Source organism: Rhinopithecus roxellana, chromosome 5 (assembly GCF_007565055.1).
Source record: "Rhinopithecus roxellana isolate Shanxi Qingling chromosome 5, ASM756505v1, whole genome shotgun sequence".
Lineage (NCBI taxonomy): Eukaryota > Metazoa > Chordata > Mammalia > Primates > Cercopithecidae > Rhinopithecus > Rhinopithecus roxellana.
This window is the reverse complement of record NC_044553.1, coordinates 18173508-18194140: the sequence shown is the minus strand read 5'-3', so window position 1 is coordinate 18194140 and position 20633 is coordinate 18173508. Positions and strand designations below refer to the sequence as shown.

The window sequence follows — 20633 nt, the reverse complement described above, 5'->3', positions numbered from 1 at the left end:
GCTTCGTAGAACTCGAAAATGGGTAGCCAGGGTCACATGGCAGAATAGTGAATGGGAACAACACATGGCTTTTCAGTCCGGTGTTCATGCTGTCCTGCTGGATTTTAAGACATCCTACAAAGCAGCCAGCATATCAATCACTTGTATTTAGATAACAACAGAGAAAAATGATTAAGCTAGACAGGCAGAAACAGAAAAACTATTATTTGAACTTAAGTGACAAACTAGAAGATGTAATGAGAAAAGAATAAGAAAGAGAATAAGAGTAAGAAACATTATCCAAGGCTGTGAGAACTGTTGGATATCAGTACAGAGATTTAGGTTCATTACAATGCAAATGGATTCTAGACAAGTTAACATTAAGCTCTGAAAACTCATCAGAATATGCGTATCTATAGATATTATTAATATAATATCTATAGATCTTATATCTATAGATACATATATATTTAAAAGCATGTTTATTCCCAGTTTTAAGAGGGAAATGATTGCCTTTCAATTTCTAAACATATATGAAGATATATGATCAGAAATAACATGAACATTGAAGCAAAATTATTTATACTAAAACATAATTTTAAAAAGAAAAGACATGGAAAATAGTTCGGAAAAAATAACTGACAAACAGTTAAATCCAAAGCAGATCACTGATGCAATTCCATGTCAGTTGATGATTGAATTTAATTTAGCCAAAGTTTATAGATCACCTGCTAGATGCTTGGGACTCAGCAGTGATGGCTAGACTCTTGCCCTGGCTGTCACATTGCTCACAGATTCCACTAAGTAAAAATTTGAGAAAAATGAACAGTTAATTTACATGTAAGAAAACACTGGCAGTAAATCGTGGCATGGAAACATATACAACATTACTGGCAATTACAGAAATTCAAATTAAAACAACTTGCAAGTACTGTCACACACCTATTAAACTAGCAAAAATAAATATACACACTGAGTAAGACATTTGGCAGAGCAGTAGAGCAACGGACACACCAATGTCTTGCTGCTGGCACTGTGAATTTGTTCCATATGTGTGGAAAGTAATTGGCATCATGTGGCAAAAGCTATAAACCTCTTTTCTCCCAGTGAACATGTGGAGAAATTGATTAAAGAAGAATGTCACCCAAACAGATAACCCCAAACTTTGTTTAGTGCTTTGAATAAAACTGACAGGGAGCTCTGAGACACAGAAGGCTGGGGTTGGGGTGAGTGACCACGCCTGAGGGTTAAGGAAGGCCTTCCTGAGGGATTTTCCTTCAGTATTTCCTTTCTGAATTCAGTATTTCCTTTCTGAAGAATACCTCTAGGACATAATTCAAATGAAATCAATAGTGATTGCCACAAACATGGTCAAAGCACTGCTGTTTGTGATAAGAAGACATGGGGGAAAGAAACCAACATGTCTGCTAGGTGTGGTGGCTCACGCCTATAATCCCAGCACATTGGGAGGTCGAGGTGGTGGATCACCTGAGGATAGGAGTTTGAGACCAGCCTGGCCAACATGGTGAAACCCGTCTCCACTAAAAATACAAACATTAGCTGGGTGTGGTGGTGCATGCCTGTAATCCCAGCTACTGTGGGACTGAGACAGGAGAATCACTTGAAACCAGGAGGCAGGGTTGCAGTGAGCCGAGATAGTGCCATTGCACTTCAGCCTGGATGACAGAACAAGACTCTGTCTCAAAATAAAAGAAAGAAAGAAAGAAAGAAAGAAAGAAAGAAAGAAAGAAAGAAAGAAAGAAAGAAAGAAAGAAAGAAAGAAAGAAAGAAAGAAAGAAAGAAAGAAGGAAGGAAGGAAGGAAGGAAGGAAGGAAGGAAGGAAGGAAGGAAGGAAGGAAGGAAGGAAGGAAGGAAGGAAGGAAGGCAGGCCAATATATCTGGTGGCAGGCAAAGGCTATACCATCCATGCTGTACCCGCAAGCAGACCACACCTCGTCAGGTAAAAGTGAGCCTGCCTCCTCAGCACTCAGCACACTGCTGCTCCTTGACCCAGGACACCCTGCAGATCCCCACACAATACCCTCAAGAAGGCCTTCTTTAACCCTCAGGCGTGGTCACTCACCCCAATCCCAGCCTTCTATGTCTCAGAGCTCCCTGTCAGTTTTATTCAAAGCACTAAACAAAGTTTTGGGTTATCTGTTTGGGTGACATTCTTCTTTAATCAATTTCTCCACATAGCTGGAAGCTTCCTCAAAGCAGAAACCTTGGCCAATTTTACTCACCCTGTGTTTTCCTCTTGGTGTAGGGCTTGGAACACAATGGATAGGTGGGTAGGTAGAAAATGCATGGGTGGGTGGGTGTGTGGGTGGATGGATAGATGGATAGTTGCATGGATAGATAGATGGGTCAGTGGATGGTTGCATGGATGGATAGGAGGATGGTAGATGGATGAATGGATAGATTGATGGATAGATAGATGGGTGGGTAGATGGGTGGGTTGATGGTTACGTGGTTGCATGGATGGATGGATGAATGGACGGATAGATAGATGGGTGGGTAGATGGGTAGGTGGATGATTGCATGGTTGCATGGATGAACAGGTGGGTGGGTGGATAGGTGGATGGATGAATGAGCCGGTGGATGGTTGAAATTTTTGTATGCAATATCTTCCCTTCTGTTTACATAGGGCCTCATAGCTTTAAAAAAGTACTTTGCCAAATATTGTATTTTAATCTCTTATACAGCCTGTGAGGTGGAAGTTTTGTCTTTATTTACAAGTTGAGAAAACTGAGGGTTCTCTCAAAAGCAAGATAAGTATCTTAGTTAACTGCAGACACCATATTTTTATTTCTTGCATTTTTTTCCCCTCTCTCAAATCGCTATTGGCAAAATTCCTAAGTTGGAACTAGTGACAGGAGATTTCTTGTAAGTTTCCTATTTTTAAAAGGAAGACTGAAATAATACAGAAAAACGTACAATGTTGCTTTTTGTTTTAAAAACCTCTCTACCTATTTTTTAAGAATTTTAGCAAAGAAAAAGTGATGAATTTTACTAAACACATCTTTTGGCATTCACTTGCTTAAAAGAAGAGCTCTGTTTCCCTTTCTCTGATAGAGTGTGCTGCACTTCTCCCTAAATTACTGCCGCACTGTTGTCTTTGTGTAGACCCTACCTGGCCAGAGAACTTAAATCTCTGAGTTTAGTTATAGCTGATTAAATATTTTGTTGCAGCTTTGTATCCGTGTACTTATATGTAATTGGGCTGGAATTTTAATGGCCCTTGCAAAGTAACTGGTTTTGACTCATAAAATGAAATGAGTCCTGTATTAAGGAACCACTTACATAACATGGGACTATTTGTTATTTGAAATATTTGACTGGGAAAAAATTATATTGAATTAGGAGCCTTTGGGAGTTGATTCTTTATTTTCCTTGTTTGTTTCATACAAGTTTGCTTTTTCTCTAATTGTGTCACTGATAATTTTTATTTTGGTAAGTAAATCTTACATTTCTACTTTCAGATTGTTTGCCTAGAGTCTGGACTTGCAGCCACAGATTATTACAATGATTGTTTAATACAGATTGTTACATGTTGATTGTTTAATACAGAATGTTACATGTTGATTGTTTAATATATGATCAGAAGTGTACATTGTAAGCTATTTTTGTGCTTAGGTTTCTCACTTATCTGGTTTCTATGGTAATATTTCCTTTCTTTGTTTAAACATATTGGCAGCTAACCACTAATTCTGATATTTACAATATTTTTAATAGACATGCTATTGTCAAAACTGACTTCATTGTTTTCTCTCATTTAGTCTTTTATTTAAGTGGGTAAGCCCCTCTTAGATTAGAAGGAAATGGTCCCCCCATTTTCTTGTCTCTCCTTTCCCTACTCCCTGTGGTAGTTATTCTCAAGTCCTTTCTGAAATTTTCCATTTACACCATAGAGTCCTCACAGGCTTTCCCCAAATTTAATGGCTGATTTTTCTGTCATTGTCATTTCCCTTAAAATTAAATTTCTAATCTATTTATCTCAACAGGAATGCTTTTGGCTTTCTAAGAGTCTGTTCCTTGCCTTTCCTTTTGTAATCTGTGTGATTGTGACCATAATCTGTGTCAATGGAATGTCCCCAACCTCCCCTCTCCTCCCTTGACTCATTATCATCTGAATTCCTAGACCTGCTGTAACAAAGCACCCAAAACCAGGTGCTTAACACAACAGAAATTTATTCTCTCACACTCCTGGAGGCCAGCAGTTCACGGTCAAGGTGTTGGAAGGGTCAGCTTCTCCTAGAAGCCCTGAGGGAGGGTCTTTCCCTGCCCCTTCCAGCTGCTGGGGACTACTGGTGGTCCCCGACGCTCCTCGGCTTGTGGCCACATCTCTCCAGTCATCTGCTAACTTCTCCCTGTGTCTTCACATCGTCTTCCCATTGTCTGCCTCTATGTTCAAATTTCTCCTTTTTCATAAGAACACCAGTCATATTGGATGATAGCCCCCACAATAACCTCATTTTGGCTAGATGACCTCTGTTTTTGATTAAAATCACATTCCGTGGTACAGGACTTTAGGACTTCAGCATATCTTTTTGTTGGGACACACTGCCACCCATCACACCATCCTTGCCGCCTTCGCTTCATTGCCCTTGGCCTGGATCCACCTGCCATGGGCCACCTTAGACACCAGGTAGACAGACAGTCAAGGTACAGTGTCCTTCTCATCCTCCCTTTTTAAATGCCTCCTTTCTCCTTAAGAGCTTGTCTCCACCAGAGTGCAGGGACTTGAGAAGTAGGTGTTTAGAAAACCCACAGTGAGTATTTCTCCTGGGAGCAGAGATGAGGCACAGTTCATTTTGGTTCTGTTGTGGCCTTTACATGCACAAGGACGCTGGGACAGAGCTGCTGTCTCCAGTGTTGCCGATTCTCTGTCACTGAATCCCTGTCGCTCAGGGCCCGTTCTGATGGTCTGGGTTCCCAGAGGACATTTGTAGCCTTGAAATTTACCTTCAGCTTGTGGGCATCAGTGCACAGACCCTCTCTGCAGCCATCATCTCTTCTCTACTGTAATCATTGGCATCATGCAGATAACCTGGGATGAACCTTCAGATGTCATTTCTGGGCCTGCTGCTCTGAGCATCTTTGTTTTCAGGGCTTCTTTTGGCATGTTCTCCAGGCCTTTGAGTGAGTCTCTTCATTTCAGATTAGGCTCATTGATTTTTGCAGCTCCTTTGGTTGTTCAGTTGTTCTTGTTGTTACTTCTGCGTATCAGAATGTGGCTCTTATCTTACTGGCTGGTTCAACAAGAAGGCACCGTCCCAGGAATCTTTTGCTTAACTGCAGAAAGAAAGACTTGGGGTTTGTATGGGCCAAGAATTGACAAGTTCAAGAACTTTTTGTGTATTTCCCCCCATTGTAATATGTGTGTCTTCATTGAATAGATACCTATTACTTGCATTTTATTGTGGCGTGCCCTTTTGTCACTGAGCCATATTCTGTGCTCTGAAAGGATCTACAGTTTCTAGGGGGGAAGATTCTTACCCATGAGCCAAAAGCAAAATACTGACCAACTGACAGGAACAAGGAGCTGGAGACATGGGAAGAGCTATGAATTCTGCTTTGTGGGTTCAGTGAGACCTAGTAAGTAGCTAACATGACAACATCACTCTGGCAAAGCTGCTCTTGACCCCACAGAATCATACAGGGGCACACTTGTGTGCATACGTCACCAGGACCAGGAATCCTTTTCTGAGTCTGCTCTGGGCTGGGGTGCCAGCCACATCTGCTGAGGCTCAAACCAGGCTAAAAGCTTTGTAGATGCCAACTCTTCACTAAACAATTTTTTTCTTCAACTAATAGGTTTGCACTGATATAAAAACATAAGAGATGTCATTGTGGGGCAGTGCTTCATTCACTGTGGCAATTTTATGGCTAACATCTCCAGGAAGCATCATGTAAAGGTGTCTAGTACCCTCCTGAATGGCAGCTTCCATCACCGGATGAGGAGGCCCTTCTTACACATCAGTCTAGAATCAACCAGTTGCCCTTAAATACACCTAATCCCTCTTGAAAGCCACCCAAGTCACTACTACTGCCATGAAGAACAAGTTTCTGAAATCATAGGACTGTGCCTTCTGGAGAAAGTGGTACTTCCTTTCACTTGGACTGAGATTTAAAGGGCTCATGCTTGAAAAACCAACATGAACACATCCTCCCTCTGTCTGTGATAGAGTGGGTGGAGCTTAACCACTGCTGTGTTGAATTGTTGGCTTCTCCTTAACCAGCTGTCATTGATTTTGTAGTTTAGCCTTCATGGATAGGATTATATAATTGCTGGCTTTGCTCTCTCGGAATCTTGTTTGTTGTGATTCTGCCCGGACTAAACACAAATAAATAATGAGGACTAATGAGGGCTCCAGGGCTGGAAGAGCTAGGTTTTAATGTCAAGTGTATGAACATCTTTTTATTTTTTTATTTTTTTATTTTGAGATGGAATCTGGCTCTGTCACCCAGGTTGGAGTGCAGTGGTGCAATCTCAGCTCACTACAACTTCCACTTCCCAGGTTCAAGTGATTCTTCTGCCTCAGCCACCCAAGCAGCTGGGACTACAGGTGTGCACCACCACACCCAGTTAATTTTTCATATTTTTAGTAGAGACAGGGCTTCACCACATTATCCAGACTGGTCTTGAACTCCTGATCTCAAGAGATCTGCCTGCCTCGGCCTCCCAAAGTGCTAGGATTACAGGCATGAGCCACCGCGTCCAGCCCTAGACATCTTTTCTAACTGTGCTTTTTTTCTCATTTCTCTCTGCCACTTTGTGGACACCTGGGCACCCTGTAATGTCTGTGCTTAAAAAAGAAAATAACTTTTGTAAATCAGTTTTCAGACTAGCCCCAGACCAGGTAGAAATTGTACAGGTTTTTCAATGTCCATCCAGCCCAGAAACCATTTCCAACATGTCTATTTTCCAAGTGTCAATATTTTTGCAGACTTCTGCTTTTTACCACTTCCCTCCCAGCTTGAGTTTATCAGAGGTCCTGCAGAAACACAGTGGGTATATGCCTATCCCTAGAAAGAGCTCTGGGAACGGGCGACATCTGCTTTCTCCTCTTTCTCATGTTGAGGGGAATCAGTGGTACACACAGCCACTTATTTCTTATTGATGATTTTCTTCTGATAAAGCAATACCCCCAGAGGAAGCACAGGAGGTTTCCCTACAAGTGTTCTTTCTTGGCTGGGTGGTCAGCATCACGTGCTGTTTGAGACCATGAAGGTCAGGAAACCTTTGAGTTAGGGCAGCCAGATGGGCACATATGCACAACCATGCACACCCTGCACAAAGACATGCACACCCCCCCCACACACACGTAGGCACGCCTCTTCCCTCTGAACCATAAACTACTTGAGTATCAGTTCTGTCTGCAGCCTCTGCATCTTCTTATCCACCCCAGTGCCTGGCAGAATGGTTTACACACAGCAATACTCAAGAAAGTGTTGCTGAACGTACGGACACAAGTTCAAGACAGCATCCCCGTTATAGCATAGTAACATGTGCACTTGTTCAGGAGAGGATGGGGATCCCTGACCTGGGGCTTGCAGCAGGAATGGGATTTGGATGAGAGGGAAGGGACTTTGAATTCCAGGAGAGAGTAAATGGAGTAGGGCACAGAGGTGGAAAGGGTTGTGTTTCTCCTTCATCATGCTTACAGCACACAGTGTGAACAGAGACCAGCCTCATCTGCAGAATCTCGGCCGCTTTACTGACCTCACACTACTACCACTGCTTTTTACCACTTCCTTCCTGGCTTGAGTTTATTGGATATCATTCCTGCAGAAATGCGTGGGCATAAGCCTAGAAAGAGCTCTGGGAACAGGCAACATCTGCTTTCTCCAAGAGGAGAAAGGAGGTCCACTCTAAGAGGTGTATGCAAAGACCTTCTGTGTTAGTCTGTTTTTACACTGCTGATAAAGACATACTTGAGACCGGGCAATTTATAAAGAAAAAGAGGTGTAATGAACTCACAGTTCCACATGGCTGGGGAGGCCTCACAATCATGGCAGAAGGTGAAAGGCACGTCTTACATGTCAGCAGGCAAGAGACAGAATGAGAGCCAAGGGAAAGGAGCTTCCCCTTATAAAACCATCAGATCTCCTGAGACTTATTCACTATCATGAGAACAGTATGGGGGAAACTGCCCCATGATTTAATTATCTTCCACCAGGTGCCCCCCACAACACATAGGAATTATGGGAGCTACCCATAATTCTCTATCTCATTCAAGATGAGATTTGGGTGGGGACACAGCCAAACCATATCACCCTCTCAGCTCCAGGCCCGGCCCGCCTTGTACTTCCCACGTTGTCCTCCCATCTTGGCCCCTTTGGTCACCATGATAACTCACATTCCAATAGGGAGGCAGGGGAGGTCTGCAGCCCCAGAGCACCCCGGCAGCCCCTTGAGCACATGGGCCAGTCAGTTACCAACAGCAAGGCTACACCCTTGTAGCCCCCAAAACCTTCCTACAAATGTCAATGTTGGGCCTACTTTGTGAGCCCTGCAGTTTATTTATGAACATGCAGTTTCTGCACTTCGATTGGTAGCTTTTCCTTGGCCTTGAATTCCCCTGCTCTGGGAGTGTGCCCCCTCCCCTAATTTCTTTTATCCAGAATAAATTAACCCCACAAATCATTGCCTGCAGGAAGGCAAAGGGCATCACTATAAATCAGAGGCTGCTCTGGGTGGGCAGGGACAAGCTATGAAAGGCAGGAAGACATAAAGTTGAAAAAGTGGGTGGGAGCCAACTAGGGGGCTGGGAGGCTGCAAAGGAAGGACTTTGGATGTTCTGCTAAAGGCTGAGTGGGCTAGGGAAAGCTGAAAGGTCTTGAGCAGACTTTGATATTTCAGGATGATTGATCTGGTAAGAAGTGCACAGAGTGGATGGCTTGCAGGTCTTGGTGACTTGAATCTCTTCAGCTCACAAACACTAATTTAGTTTCTGCTGCATAGTGGGTATGAGGTTGAGCTGCAGAGGCAGCCAGGCAGGGCTCTGTACTGTGGAGTGTACAGTCTGGGTTCTGGTTGGCCATGCTGTCTGCCGCAGCAAAAGAAATGTGGGCTGAGTCAGTGCCACACAGATCAGTGGGGAGGTTAACACATGGGATCTCAAGCTGGACAGAGCCCAAGGAAGTGCTCACCTCCACTGTGACTTGCTCAGAGTTCACGTGGAGTTGGTTAAGCAGCCTGAGGCTGAGCCCCTGCTCCTTCTGCAGTTCAGGGCTCCAGCCCCAGCTCAGGGGATGTGGAAGAGGTGTTGAGAGGGAGGCTGCCATTGTAAGGACAGTCACACCTAAGCCCTTCCCCAGGGGATTTGTACCGTAATTGGGGCATGTTATAGTAATACTTTGATTATTTCCTGTTGCTTTGTTTATTCTATGACGGTCCTCAGAGTTTTATTTAAAGATTTTCAATAGACACTTAAGATGTGTTGTCAAAACCAAAACCATAACCAGCCTCCTCTGCATCTTGCCTTTGGCTCCCATTTCATTTTGGGTACAAACCATTCAATATTGAATTACCATAACGGCCATGCAGAGTGAGTGGAGAGGGTTGGATTGCAATCTTAACACCTTTATTGCATGTTCAGCTGTCTGGCCCTTGCCCCTGAGACCTGGGTGTGTCTCTGTGAATCCAGGAAGGAGAGGCATACAGGCCCTGTGGAACCTTTTTTGACTTGGCATTGCAAAGTCCACATGGTGACCTTCCTGTCAGCCTGTTGCTGGGTTGACTGTCATGCTTATCCAAAGACTCCTCATGCAAGGCCACTGTACTTTGCAAGATGACCACCAGAAAATATATTGGGATCAGAATTGACCTAGGCATCATCTAATCCAAGCCACTTATTTAACAGATTAAAACCAATGATAATGGAAAGAAGAGTGATACAATCGTGAATTGTGGATTATGGAAAGATTAGGAAAAAAACCCACTTTGCTGTGTTGAATTGGAGGCATCAGAATGCACTCATGTTAAATACAGAGCTGTGTCCCATCAATGGGCTGAGAAGCAGTGACAGTCCAGCAGTGATGAACACACCTCACACCCAGATCTTGGTTTCTAAATACCAATTTTTGCTAAAGGGAATCAAAGTCTGGGCTTAGAAAGTACAAGAGGAGACTGGAAGATCTTGTTTTGCCAGGAAGCAAGGAGGTACCCCAAAACTGATAACTATATGTCACAGGAACACAGGGGGCACACTCTCACCCAAAATGGAGCTCCCCTGGACAAATTGGGGATGACTTGGGCATCAAAAAATAATGATACTTGGGAAAAAAAGAATCCATGTGTCCATAGTGATACTTAAAGAGGTGAGGAGGCAATGCTTTTCTGTACGGAAGAATGCCAGGTAATATATGTAGAAAGAAAGGTAGCTTTAGCAAAACTTTCTCTTTGCAACCACCATTGTACTAATTGATTCAGGCCAGGATCAGCAAAGGATGCTAAACCCACTGGGCAAAAGGATGTAGAAACACAGAATAGTCACATAATCTCAGAATATCACACCACAGATTGTTTACTAATCATAAAGGGTGTAATGTTAACCTTTACAAAGGAGGGACTGACAGACACCACCTTAACCAAGAGACCAAACAGAGTACCACCTGTAGCAGGAATACCTGACATCAGGTGCTCCGGGTGGGATTCGGTGGGAACCACTCAACTGGACTCTAAGGTTGTTGCCCAAAATAGCTAACTTTAATCTAAACTTTGGGAAAAATTTGAGTAAATTCAGATTATGGGATATTCTGTAAGACAGGAAGTGAAACACACCAGCATCTGCCCCCTGATGAAGAGGCTAAAAGTTCCAGGACTTAATGCAATGACGATGTAAAAAAAAAAAAAGACATTAAAAGGTGTGGAGACTCTTCTAGATAAAAGAAAAGTAAAGTAACATGACAATGTAACACAGTGTGGGATTGCAATGTCATGCAATTGTGATGGGGTCCCGGATCAGGACACAAAATAGTTATAAACCACATTTCTGGGATAGTTGAGACTATTTGAACATGGGCTGTGAACTTAATATTGTATTGATATTACACTTATTGAAAATGATAATTATATGGCTGTCATGTATAAAAATATTATAATTCTTCAGGGATACATGCTGAAGTATTCACAGGTGAAGCAGCACAATAATCATTTACTGGCAAATGGTTCATCAAAATATAAAAAGCGTGTGTATTTATGTGGAGAGAGAGAAGCAAAAGCCCATGTGACAGTGTTTTAACAATCAGTGAGTGGAGGTGGAGAGTGCAATGTGACCTAGTGCAACTTTTCTGAAGTTTAAAAATTTTTCAAAATAAAAAAATGTAGGGAGTAAAACAGTAACAATGAAACAGGCCCAGGGCAATTGAGTGACTAGTCTTAAAAAATCAGCTCAGAATCTACTCTCCTGACCTTAGATCCAGTGCTGCCGTTTTCATCCATGTGAACAGAGAGAGAGAGAGAGAGAGAGAGAGAGCGCGACAGAGAGAGAGAGAGCGCGCACGACAGAGAGAGAGAGAGAGAGAGACAGAGAGAGAGGGAGGGAGGGAGGGAGAGAGAGAGGGAGAGAGAGAGAGAGGGAGAGAGAGAGAGAGAGAGAGGGAGAGAGAGAGAGAGAGACCTTCATTCTCCTGGTTCAAAGACGGGAGCTTTGAGAGGGTGTAGAACCCAGTCTTTCCAAACTCCTGGAGGTGGGGAAGGGGGATCTAAAGACAGGCGCTCATCGCCATCTAGTGGCCAAATAAGGATGCCTGTCAACTGCCGCCAATTTTTGAGGGGAATTTATCCCACGTTGTTGGGACCTTCCCGCAGCCTCTGCTTATTACATTTTCCTATTTGCGAAGCACTAATTTTTGTTTATATTTCTGCTCCTCTAATTTTCCAATACGGATTTCCAGTTGCTTCGAAGAAACAGACCCAAAAGCAGATTTCCTCTCCCCAGAAACCTGAGTCCAATATTCTTCGACAATCAAGAAGAAAGAGAAAAGTCCCGCTCCGATATATTTCACCAGGTCCCTTTGACCACCTCATGCCAGCAAACCGCTGGCCCTTCTGACTCCCTTTTGTGCAAATAAAGGAAGACCAATGAGCAATGAGAGGAGCAAAGGCAATTTATCTAGCAGGACTTCAACAGCAAGGGCGTCAGCCACCATCACTTGCATGTGGCAGAGACCCACAGGCTGGCAGAGGAGTGGGAGCTTTCTAGTGGGACAAAGGGAAGGCCTCGGGTGCGTTCTGCCTGGAGGCTGTTGGTGTGGGGAAGCTGGGGGGCTCGCTGCAGGCTGGGCATCCTATGGGATTGGTAGGCGAGCAAAGTTGGCTCTCTCGGGTTGGTCCTAAACGGAAAGTGAGGACAAGAATTAGAGAATCTGTCAGTTATTAACCAAGTCCTGGCCATTTTAGACTGACTTTTACGGAAATGATGGTTTAGCTTCCTGAGTTGTTACTAGAGATAAGAAGTGGCTCATGCCTGTAATTGCAGCACTTTGGGAGGCCAAGGTGGGTGGATTGCCTGAGGTAAGGAGTTCGAGACCAGCCTGAGTCTGACCAACATGGTGAAACACTGTCTCTACTAAAAATACAAAAATTAGCCATGAGTGGTGGTGCACGCCTGTAGTCCCAGCTACTGAGGAGGCTGAGACAGGAGAATTGCTTGAACCCGGGAAGCAGAGGTTGCAGTGAGCCGAGATCTCACCACTGCACTCCAGTCAGGGCAACAGAACAAGACTCCATCTCAAAAAAAAAAAAAGAAAAAAGGAAGCAGCAGCAGCAGCTGCTGGCTTCTTGCACCTCTGTCTTACAGGAGACTGGCTTCCTGGGCTATTTACTATCGATAAAGAGGTTGGTTTCCTAGGCAGATCACTGTAGGTTGTGGGTCAGAGTTCTATTTTTTATATATTGTGTGGCCATCGTCTGTTTGTATATCAGGCTCACTCTGGAAGCAGCCCGTCCACCAAGCACCCTGGCACGGTGCAGGCAGCTGCAGGCGGCAGCTCCTCTAATCACAGAAAAGGGAGCCTTGAAGGGAGGTCAGAGACTTGGGTTTGGGTGTTCAGCCTTATTCTCCAGTCTGGGGGAGGCACCTGTAAGCTTCAGTGGTCCCCTCTGTACGTGAGCAATTTCTGCTGCGCTTCCACCCTCCCCGTGAGCCGCCTCTTAAGGGGTGGCACTGAGCCCACGCCCACCAGCTCCCTCTGGAGGTTGGAGGGTGACTTGCAGGAGCTGTGCATAGATTGCCTGTAAGATGCAGGTGCAGATGGGAACAGGTAGCTCTTCTGCGCCCAACACCATGGCAGGTGCTGGGGGCCGAGAAGGACATGTGCAGGCCTCTTGGGACACTGGCTGGAGAAAGTACACAGACGTGCACTTGCATTAACCCTTGCTTTATTCCAAGCCCATGTGGGCCCTGAACTCACCCTCCACATGTTCTTTTCCCTTCTCTCCACCACCAGGCGCTCCGTGTGAAATGGTCCCATCTCAGATTGCCCTGGGTAGACCTAGACTGGCTCATAGACATCTCCTGCCAGATCACGGAGCTCGACCTTTCTGCCAACTGCCTGGCAACCCTCCCCTCCGTTATCCCCTGGGGCCTCATCAACCTCCGGAAGCTGAACCTCTCGGACAACCACCTGGGGGAGCTGCCTGGTGTGCAGTCATCGGATGAAATCATCTGTTCCAGGTGGCTCCCCTGGGGTGTGAACGGAGCCGTATGTGACCCCATTGTCACCGTTGTGCTCCTGCACATGCTCCCGGGTTGTATTTTGTGGTTTGGGGGAAAGAATGTTCTGGCTAAAATAGGAGAAGGAGTTTTGCCTGCCCTTCGGCAAGCCTCCTTTTCAGGTTAAAACAGAGGTTTAGAGAGATCATTTGTCTGGCCCAGGTTTACACAGCTCACCTGCGGACGTGCAAATGTTTCCCTGAGATGCTCGTCTCGGTCCCGCCCAGGAATCAGATGAGGGCAGCCAAACCTTCCCGTGCTGGTGGATGCACTGGGGCTCTGAGGCACCAACTTTTACTCTACCTTCCAGGGAAAGTGGGAAGGGCCTCAGAGAAAAGGTTAACTCCGCAGGACTCAGGCAGCAGGTGGACAGTGTGGGCAGTCCAGGCTTGCTTCTTCTGGAGGCCTTGAGGGGAGACCTGAGCCATACCCCTGAGCTTGCACTGAAAGAGGAAGGACCTTAGTTGATTTATTTATTTATTTATTTATTTTTATTTTTTTGAGATGGAGTTTCACTCTGTTGCCCGGCTGGAGTGCAGTGGCGCGATCTTGGCTCACTGCAACCTCCAACTCGCTGGTTCAAGCGATTCTCCTGTCTCAGCATCCCGAGTAGCTGGGATTACAGGCATGCGCCACCACACCCAGCTAATTTTTGTATTTGTAGTAGAGACGGGGTTTCACCATGTTGGCCAGGATGGTCTCGACCTCCTGACCTCGTGATCCGCCTGCCTCGGCCTCCCAAAGTGCTGAGATTACAGGCATGAGCCACCGCACGCAGCCTACTTTCTTCAGGACACATAACTGCAAGTCCTCATTCCATAAAGGGGTTGAATTGATTTTTAAAACGAAGGCTCTAAGTGAAGTCAGAGTCAAGAATGTAGGAAAGAGCTTGGGGTAGGAAGTAACCCATGGGACTCCCAAGTGAGAACGGGAAGGAAGCCTGCACACCAGAACTTAATGAGCAAGTGCCGTCCAAGTGGGGTCCTTCACCTGGGCCAGATGGACAGGTCCAGAAGGTTAAAAGCCCGGCTCTGTGGTCTCAGCAGCTTTCAGGGAACCCACTCATTTTGCTATCACATGCATGCGAAGGATTAGAATCCCTGTTGGTCAGCGGGGCCAGGGCCCACCAATGAAAGATTTGTCTTTACCTACACAGGACACAGTAAGATTTCTTCAAATGAATTAAAAATCATATGCACTACATTTTCAATGCACACTTTTTAACCTTGCACAGGGAGAAAAAGAAAAAAAAATTCATCCCTTGGTTTATAGAAAAATATGTAAATTTGGTGTTTTCCCTCTTTCTTCTGATACCTGCCTTCCTTCTTCTCCATCCCAGGCTACTTGAAATTGACATTTCCAGCAACAAGTTGTCCCACCTCCCTCCTGGATTCTTGCACCTCTCAAAACTTCAAAAACTGACAGCTTCAAAAAATTGTTTAGAAAAATTGTTTGAAGAAGAAAATGGTATGTTTTCTCATCAATGACCTGAGTGAATTAGTCATTTTCTTCTTGGTTAGGGATATTTTTACTAATTCATACTTTGTATCTTTTTCTTTAAGCCACTAACTGGATCGGTTTACGAAAGCTACAGGAACTTGATATATCTGACAATAAATTGACAGAACTCCCTGCCCTGTTCCTTCACTCTTTCAAGTCCCTCAATTCTCTGAATGTCTCCAGAAACAACCTGAAGGTGTTTCCAGATCCCTGGGCCTGCCCTTTGGTGAGTATCACACCAAAAGTCATGAAAGCCACAGTCAACTCTGCATCTCAGCTAGCCTCAGAGAGCCCTCAGGTGCATTACGTCAGTTCATCTGCTCCGCAGCGAAGCCAGGTAGCAGCACCTGGTTCCCACATTGTAGCACTGTCACACATAGTGTCCTAGGCAAGTGACTCACTGAAAGCCAGCCTGCCTGGCTCTGGGTTCAAGAGCCACCCAACAACACCCACAGAACTTTACCCAGGGACAGCTTGTACCCTGGCACTGGACTAGTCATGCCTGAAAAAGGAGGGTTCAGTTTTTTGGGGACAACTATCACATGAGAGTAAGAAATCAGACTGGGCACGATGACTCACGCCTGTAATCCCAGCACTTTGGGAGGCGGGTGGATCACGAGGTCAGGAGATCAAGACCATCCTGGCCAGCATAGTGAAACTCCATCTCTACAAAAATACAAAAAAAAAAAAAATTATCTGGGCGTGGTGGTGCGTACCTGTAGTCCTAGCTACTCAGGAGGCTGAGGGAGGGGAACTGCTTGAACCAGGGAGGCAGAGGTTGCAGTGAGCCAAGATTGAACCACTGCACTCCAGTCTGGCGACAGAGCGAGACTACGTCTCAAAAAGAAAAAAAAAAAAAAAAAAAAAGACAGAGTAAGAAATCATCAATCACAGCACCTCTGATTAAATGGTATTTTTGCCTCTGGGGAATTTTGCTTGTTAAAACAGATGGAACAGCATAAAGACAGTGTGTGTGTGTGTGTGTGTGTGTGTGTGTGTGTGTGCACGCGCACCCTTGTATATGTGTTATGGCTGTTGGTTTTAAACCCACAGTAAATGTCATCACTGACATTAACATTCCTAGTTTGGCCATTTGTGTAGGGGAAACCAGCTTCTCACTCCCGTGTGGTCCTGAATTGTTCCATTTTTCCAAGGACAATGGGCCGGATGTTCTGGGATGATGAGGGAAAAAGACCATGAGCTCCCCCAGGAAACACCATTCCTGTCCCTTCCTTGGAGCAGGGGTGGGAGGACAGGGACAGTGAGGGTGTGCAGCCTTCCGATAACACTCAATCATCTTCATTACAGGATATTATTGTAATGGTCCATTTTTAACATCAAATTTGGAAACAGTCTCACAGGCACCACTGCATTTAAAGAGCTAACTAAGATACATTCTTTTTTTCTCTCGTCAATCTCTTAGAAATGTTGTAAAGCTTCCAGAAACGCCCTGGAATGTCTGCCAGACAAAATGGCTGTCTTTTGGAAAAATCACCTGAAGGATGTGGATTTCTCAGAAAACTCACTCAAAGAAGTTCCCCTGGGACTCTTCCAACTCGATGTAAGCCTAATAGCCCTTTTTTCTCATTTTCAGCTTTTGAGAAAAAATTGCTCCATGTTGCAGTGAAATGTATGTGTTTTCCCTGAGCTTCTGAGACAAATGTAAGGGGAAAAGGTGAAGAAAAAGTTCAGCTATCAAAAATACGCATGGCCATGAACAATGATGAGGGCAGAATATGGACAGCAGAAGCAGCTATGTTAAGTGGTGGTGGGGTTATGGTTCGTATCCCTCGGGACTTTCCTTAAGTGCATAGCCTGCCCATGTATGAGGCTGAGTGGACACTGAGAGCTCCAGGAAGGGCCTTTCCACAGAACCCTGTGTGTCTACCCAGAATAGGGGTGCTTTCTCACTTTAGGTGGTTTTAGGTGGTTGGCTGGTCCTTAGGCAGACAGGCCGTGGATCACACTTCATCGCTTGAAGCTCAGGGCCAACCCCAGAAGGGGCCCCATCAGTGCCTGCTAAAGGCATCAGGACAGTCTCACCAGGGCCCTGTGGTGGACCCCCAGGCAGAGTGCCCAGGCCACCCTGCACAGGCTTCAGCCTCCGGTCCTGCCAGGCCACTGCCAGGGCCCCCACGGGCACTCCTCCAAGGCCCGGGGCAGCCTCCTGTGTGCGGCGACCCCCACAAGGCAGCGAAGGCCCCTTCAGCATGTGTATCCTCGGAGAGGAGGGGCTGTCATGTCCTAGGCTCCTGACAAGCACAGGGCAAAGTCAGGGACCCGGGGACGGGACTTTTCGCTTCTCAGAAGAAAAGAGTCATGCGGGGGTGCCCTTGGGGGGGGTCCCACATCCTACTCTTCTCAGGGTACTCCTGGCCTTCAGTCCTTGTTCACAGCCCTTGGGCCCCTGTTCTGAGTCTGTCTTCTCATATTTCACACCAACAACTAACAGGCTTGGTTTTTTGGCTTCCCCCAAAGCCCAGAAGCAGCAAATCAGGAGAGGCAGAGCCTCGTCCAGCGCTTCAGCGTGGGCCTGTGGAAATGTGTCTGCTCGAGGTCTTTTTCTCCACACTGGGAAGGGGTGGATGGGTATGTGGGAGACTTGGAGGGCCCTGAGGCCTGGCACATGGCAGGGTCTCCATAGAACTTCAGCAGGTGGGGGCTGGTTGCAGTGGTTCTGATGGTGGCGTAAGCCCCTTCAACAAGGAAGGAGACAGAAGCACCAGGAGGAGAGAATTTAATGTGGGGCAGCAAACAGCCTGTGGCCCTCCGGAGGTCACCCTGGTTGTGGGTGGGATAGCTGGTGGCTGTGGTGATGTCCTCAAGCAGGGAGATAACATGTCTAAGGTACTCCTGTAAAGTAAAACATGGGCCAGGCATGATGGCTCAGACCTGGGCACCGTGACTCAGACCTGTACTGCCAGCACTTTGGGAGGCCAAAATGGGAGGATTGCTTGAGGCCAGGAGTTTGAGGCTGTAGCAAGCTATGATCACACCACTGCACTCCAGCGTAAGCAGCAGAGTGAGACCCTATCTCTAAAAAAGTAGATAAATAAAAAGAAATAATAACAAAAAAAGAATAAAACATGTTGAGGTACAAGGTAGCCCCTCATCTCCCTTGGTGACTGGGTTCCCTGTAGGGTCTGTTTGCAGCAGGGCTGAGGGAGCGCTACCCACAAGGGGCACCCCAGACACGCTGATAATCCTGAGGGGCCCAGCTTGGGACCGTTTCGGCTAGCAGAGGGCATGAGGCTAGGGCAGTTACCCTTGGTGGTGCTGCCACCCCGTCCTCAGACCTGGGCCGGCCCAGGAGGCCACCCACCGGGAGGCGACAGACACCAGCACTGTGCTGTATGCCCCATGCCACCCCTACCAGCCGTGACCCGGTGTCCTCCAAACCATAAGAGTCTGGCACTTTCCCCAGAGAGACCCACCAATAATCAGCACTCTTAAGAATCCTTAACACTGACAGCTACTTGGGCTCCTTTCACTCTAGAATAATTGCCTCTCACTGCCTTTGAGGAAAGAGCTCCTGTAGATAGATGGCCCCGTTGCTCTATTTGATATCGTTTCATGAGTTTGAAGAGACTGCTGGGCCCTACACAACTGGCATCTGCATGAAGGCAAATTGGTTGGAATCGTTTGACTGCACATGGTCGGGAACTGACTGGCTCTTCAGTCTCCCCTCCCTTCTTGTATCTGATGCCATCTTAGCTTCTCTCTCCCTCCCTCTCTCTCTCAGGCCCTCACATTCTTGAGGTTACAGGGGAACCAGCTGGTGGCACTTCCACCTCAAGAGAAGTGGACCTGCAGGCAGCTCAAAACCCTGGATCTCTCCAGAAACCAACTTGGCAAGTAAGCAGGGGCCTCTCCTCCCCAAAGCGTGTATGGGGCCGTGGTCGAGCAGGTCCTCAGAATGGTGGCAAGCGAGTCTGCAAGGGCTGCTGAGCCACCAGCTGGGGGCTTAACAACAGAAATCACTGCCTCACAGCCCTGGGGGCTGAAGTCCGAGGTGGCGGCGTGGGCAGGCCTGGCTGGTGTCTCCTGAGGCCCCTCTCCTTAGCTTGCAGATGCCGTCTTCTCCCTGTGTCCTGGCGCGGTCGGGCCTCTGTTTGTGTCTGTGTCCTAATCTCCTCTTCTTATAAGGACACCAGTCGGACTGGATTAGAGTCCATCCTAATGACCTCATTTTAACTGAGTTACCTCTTTAACAGCCCTGTCTCCAAATACAGTCACATTCTGAGGAATTGGAGGTTAGAGCTTTGACAAAGGAATTTGGGGGGACACAGCCCATAATGATGTCCTTTCATTTCTAATTTTTAGTCTCCTGGAGAATCTTGTCTCTCACTTCAGCCTGAACTGTAATTCTGTTCAGAAGTCTCTGCTGATCACTAACTAAAATGGATGCGTAATTGAATAAAAGCACCCAGCCCCAAAGCCTTCCAATAGGTGGAAAGCCAGGATGAGCCCAGCCAGCCTCTGGAAACCAGCCACCCCCATTCATTTGCAGAAGGCCACTTCTGCAGTATCATGGTGGAACTTGCACCCCAAAGAGGACTTCTGTGGGGGGCAGTGTAAAAGGCAGCCGCCACTGCAACGTGCACTCCTGCCAGGCCCTGAAGAGTTGCACCTGAATTTCCCCCTATCTCCGTGGCTTGGCATTATAACATCACAACCAAAAGAGTAATGTTTTTGTCATGCTGTCCTCAAATTTTCTCTTTTTCCTCCGCACAGAAATGAAGATGGACTGAAAACAAAGCGTATTGCCTTTTTCACCACCAGAGGTCGCCAGCGCTCCGGGACTGAAGCAGGTGTGTGTTGGTTGGGAGATGTTGGTGTTCCCAGATGAGATAGCCTCGGTAGCCTGGTTCCTGCTCCACCGAAGTGGGGATCGCCCTTATCTTGAGCCTTCCCCTTCAATGCCCTGTTGCAATGACACAAATGTCCATGTTCAAATGACAACCCTGCACATGAGCTACGCCCATTCCTTCTGTCCCACGTGTGACACTCAAGTATCCTCAAGCCCTGCTCTCCTGCGTGGAGGCCGGTGATGCCAGCAGCTAATGTATGCAGCTGATCTACACACCAAGCAGTGCCCTAGACAGGTTACGTATGTGAGAGTCTCTCGTCCTCACAATGTGAAGTGTGGACCACAGTTCCCCATTTTGCACCTGGGGAAACTGAAGTTCCCAAGGTGTCTTAGCTCGGCTGCCATACTAAAATACCATCGACCGAGTGCTTCAACAGCAGACACTTATTTTCTCAAAGTTCTGGAAGCTGGATATCTGACAGGAGGGTGCCAGCACTGTCAGGGGCTAGTGAGGGCCTTCTTCCTGGCATCCTTCTCTCTGTGTCCTGAGATGGTGGAGAGAGCGAGGACTCTGGTCTCTCTTCCTCTTTTTTTTTCTTTGAAACTGAGTCTCACTCTGT

General features: G+C 46.5%; 1 protein-coding gene across 3 annotated transcripts in view; it reads left to right on the top strand.

Annotated features, from left to right (window-relative positions):
• LRRK1 (leucine rich repeat kinase 1) overlaps nucleotides 1–20633 on the top strand; it is a 147895-nt gene that overhangs the window by 78344 nt on the left and 48918 nt on the right. For all 3 annotated transcript variants that reach the window (XM_030930364.1, XM_030930365.1, XM_030930366.1), the window contains 6 exons: nucleotides 13438–13664; nucleotides 15043–15170; nucleotides 15266–15429; nucleotides 16627–16764; nucleotides 18946–19058; nucleotides 19938–20014. In XM_030930364.1, the coding sequence (XP_030786224.1) occupies nucleotides 13438–13664; nucleotides 15043–15170; nucleotides 15266–15429; nucleotides 16627–16764; nucleotides 18946–19058; nucleotides 19938–20014 (847 nt within the window). The remainder of the gene's footprint in view (nucleotides 1–13437; nucleotides 13665–15042; nucleotides 15171–15265; nucleotides 15430–16626; nucleotides 16765–18945; nucleotides 19059–19937; nucleotides 20015–20633) is intronic.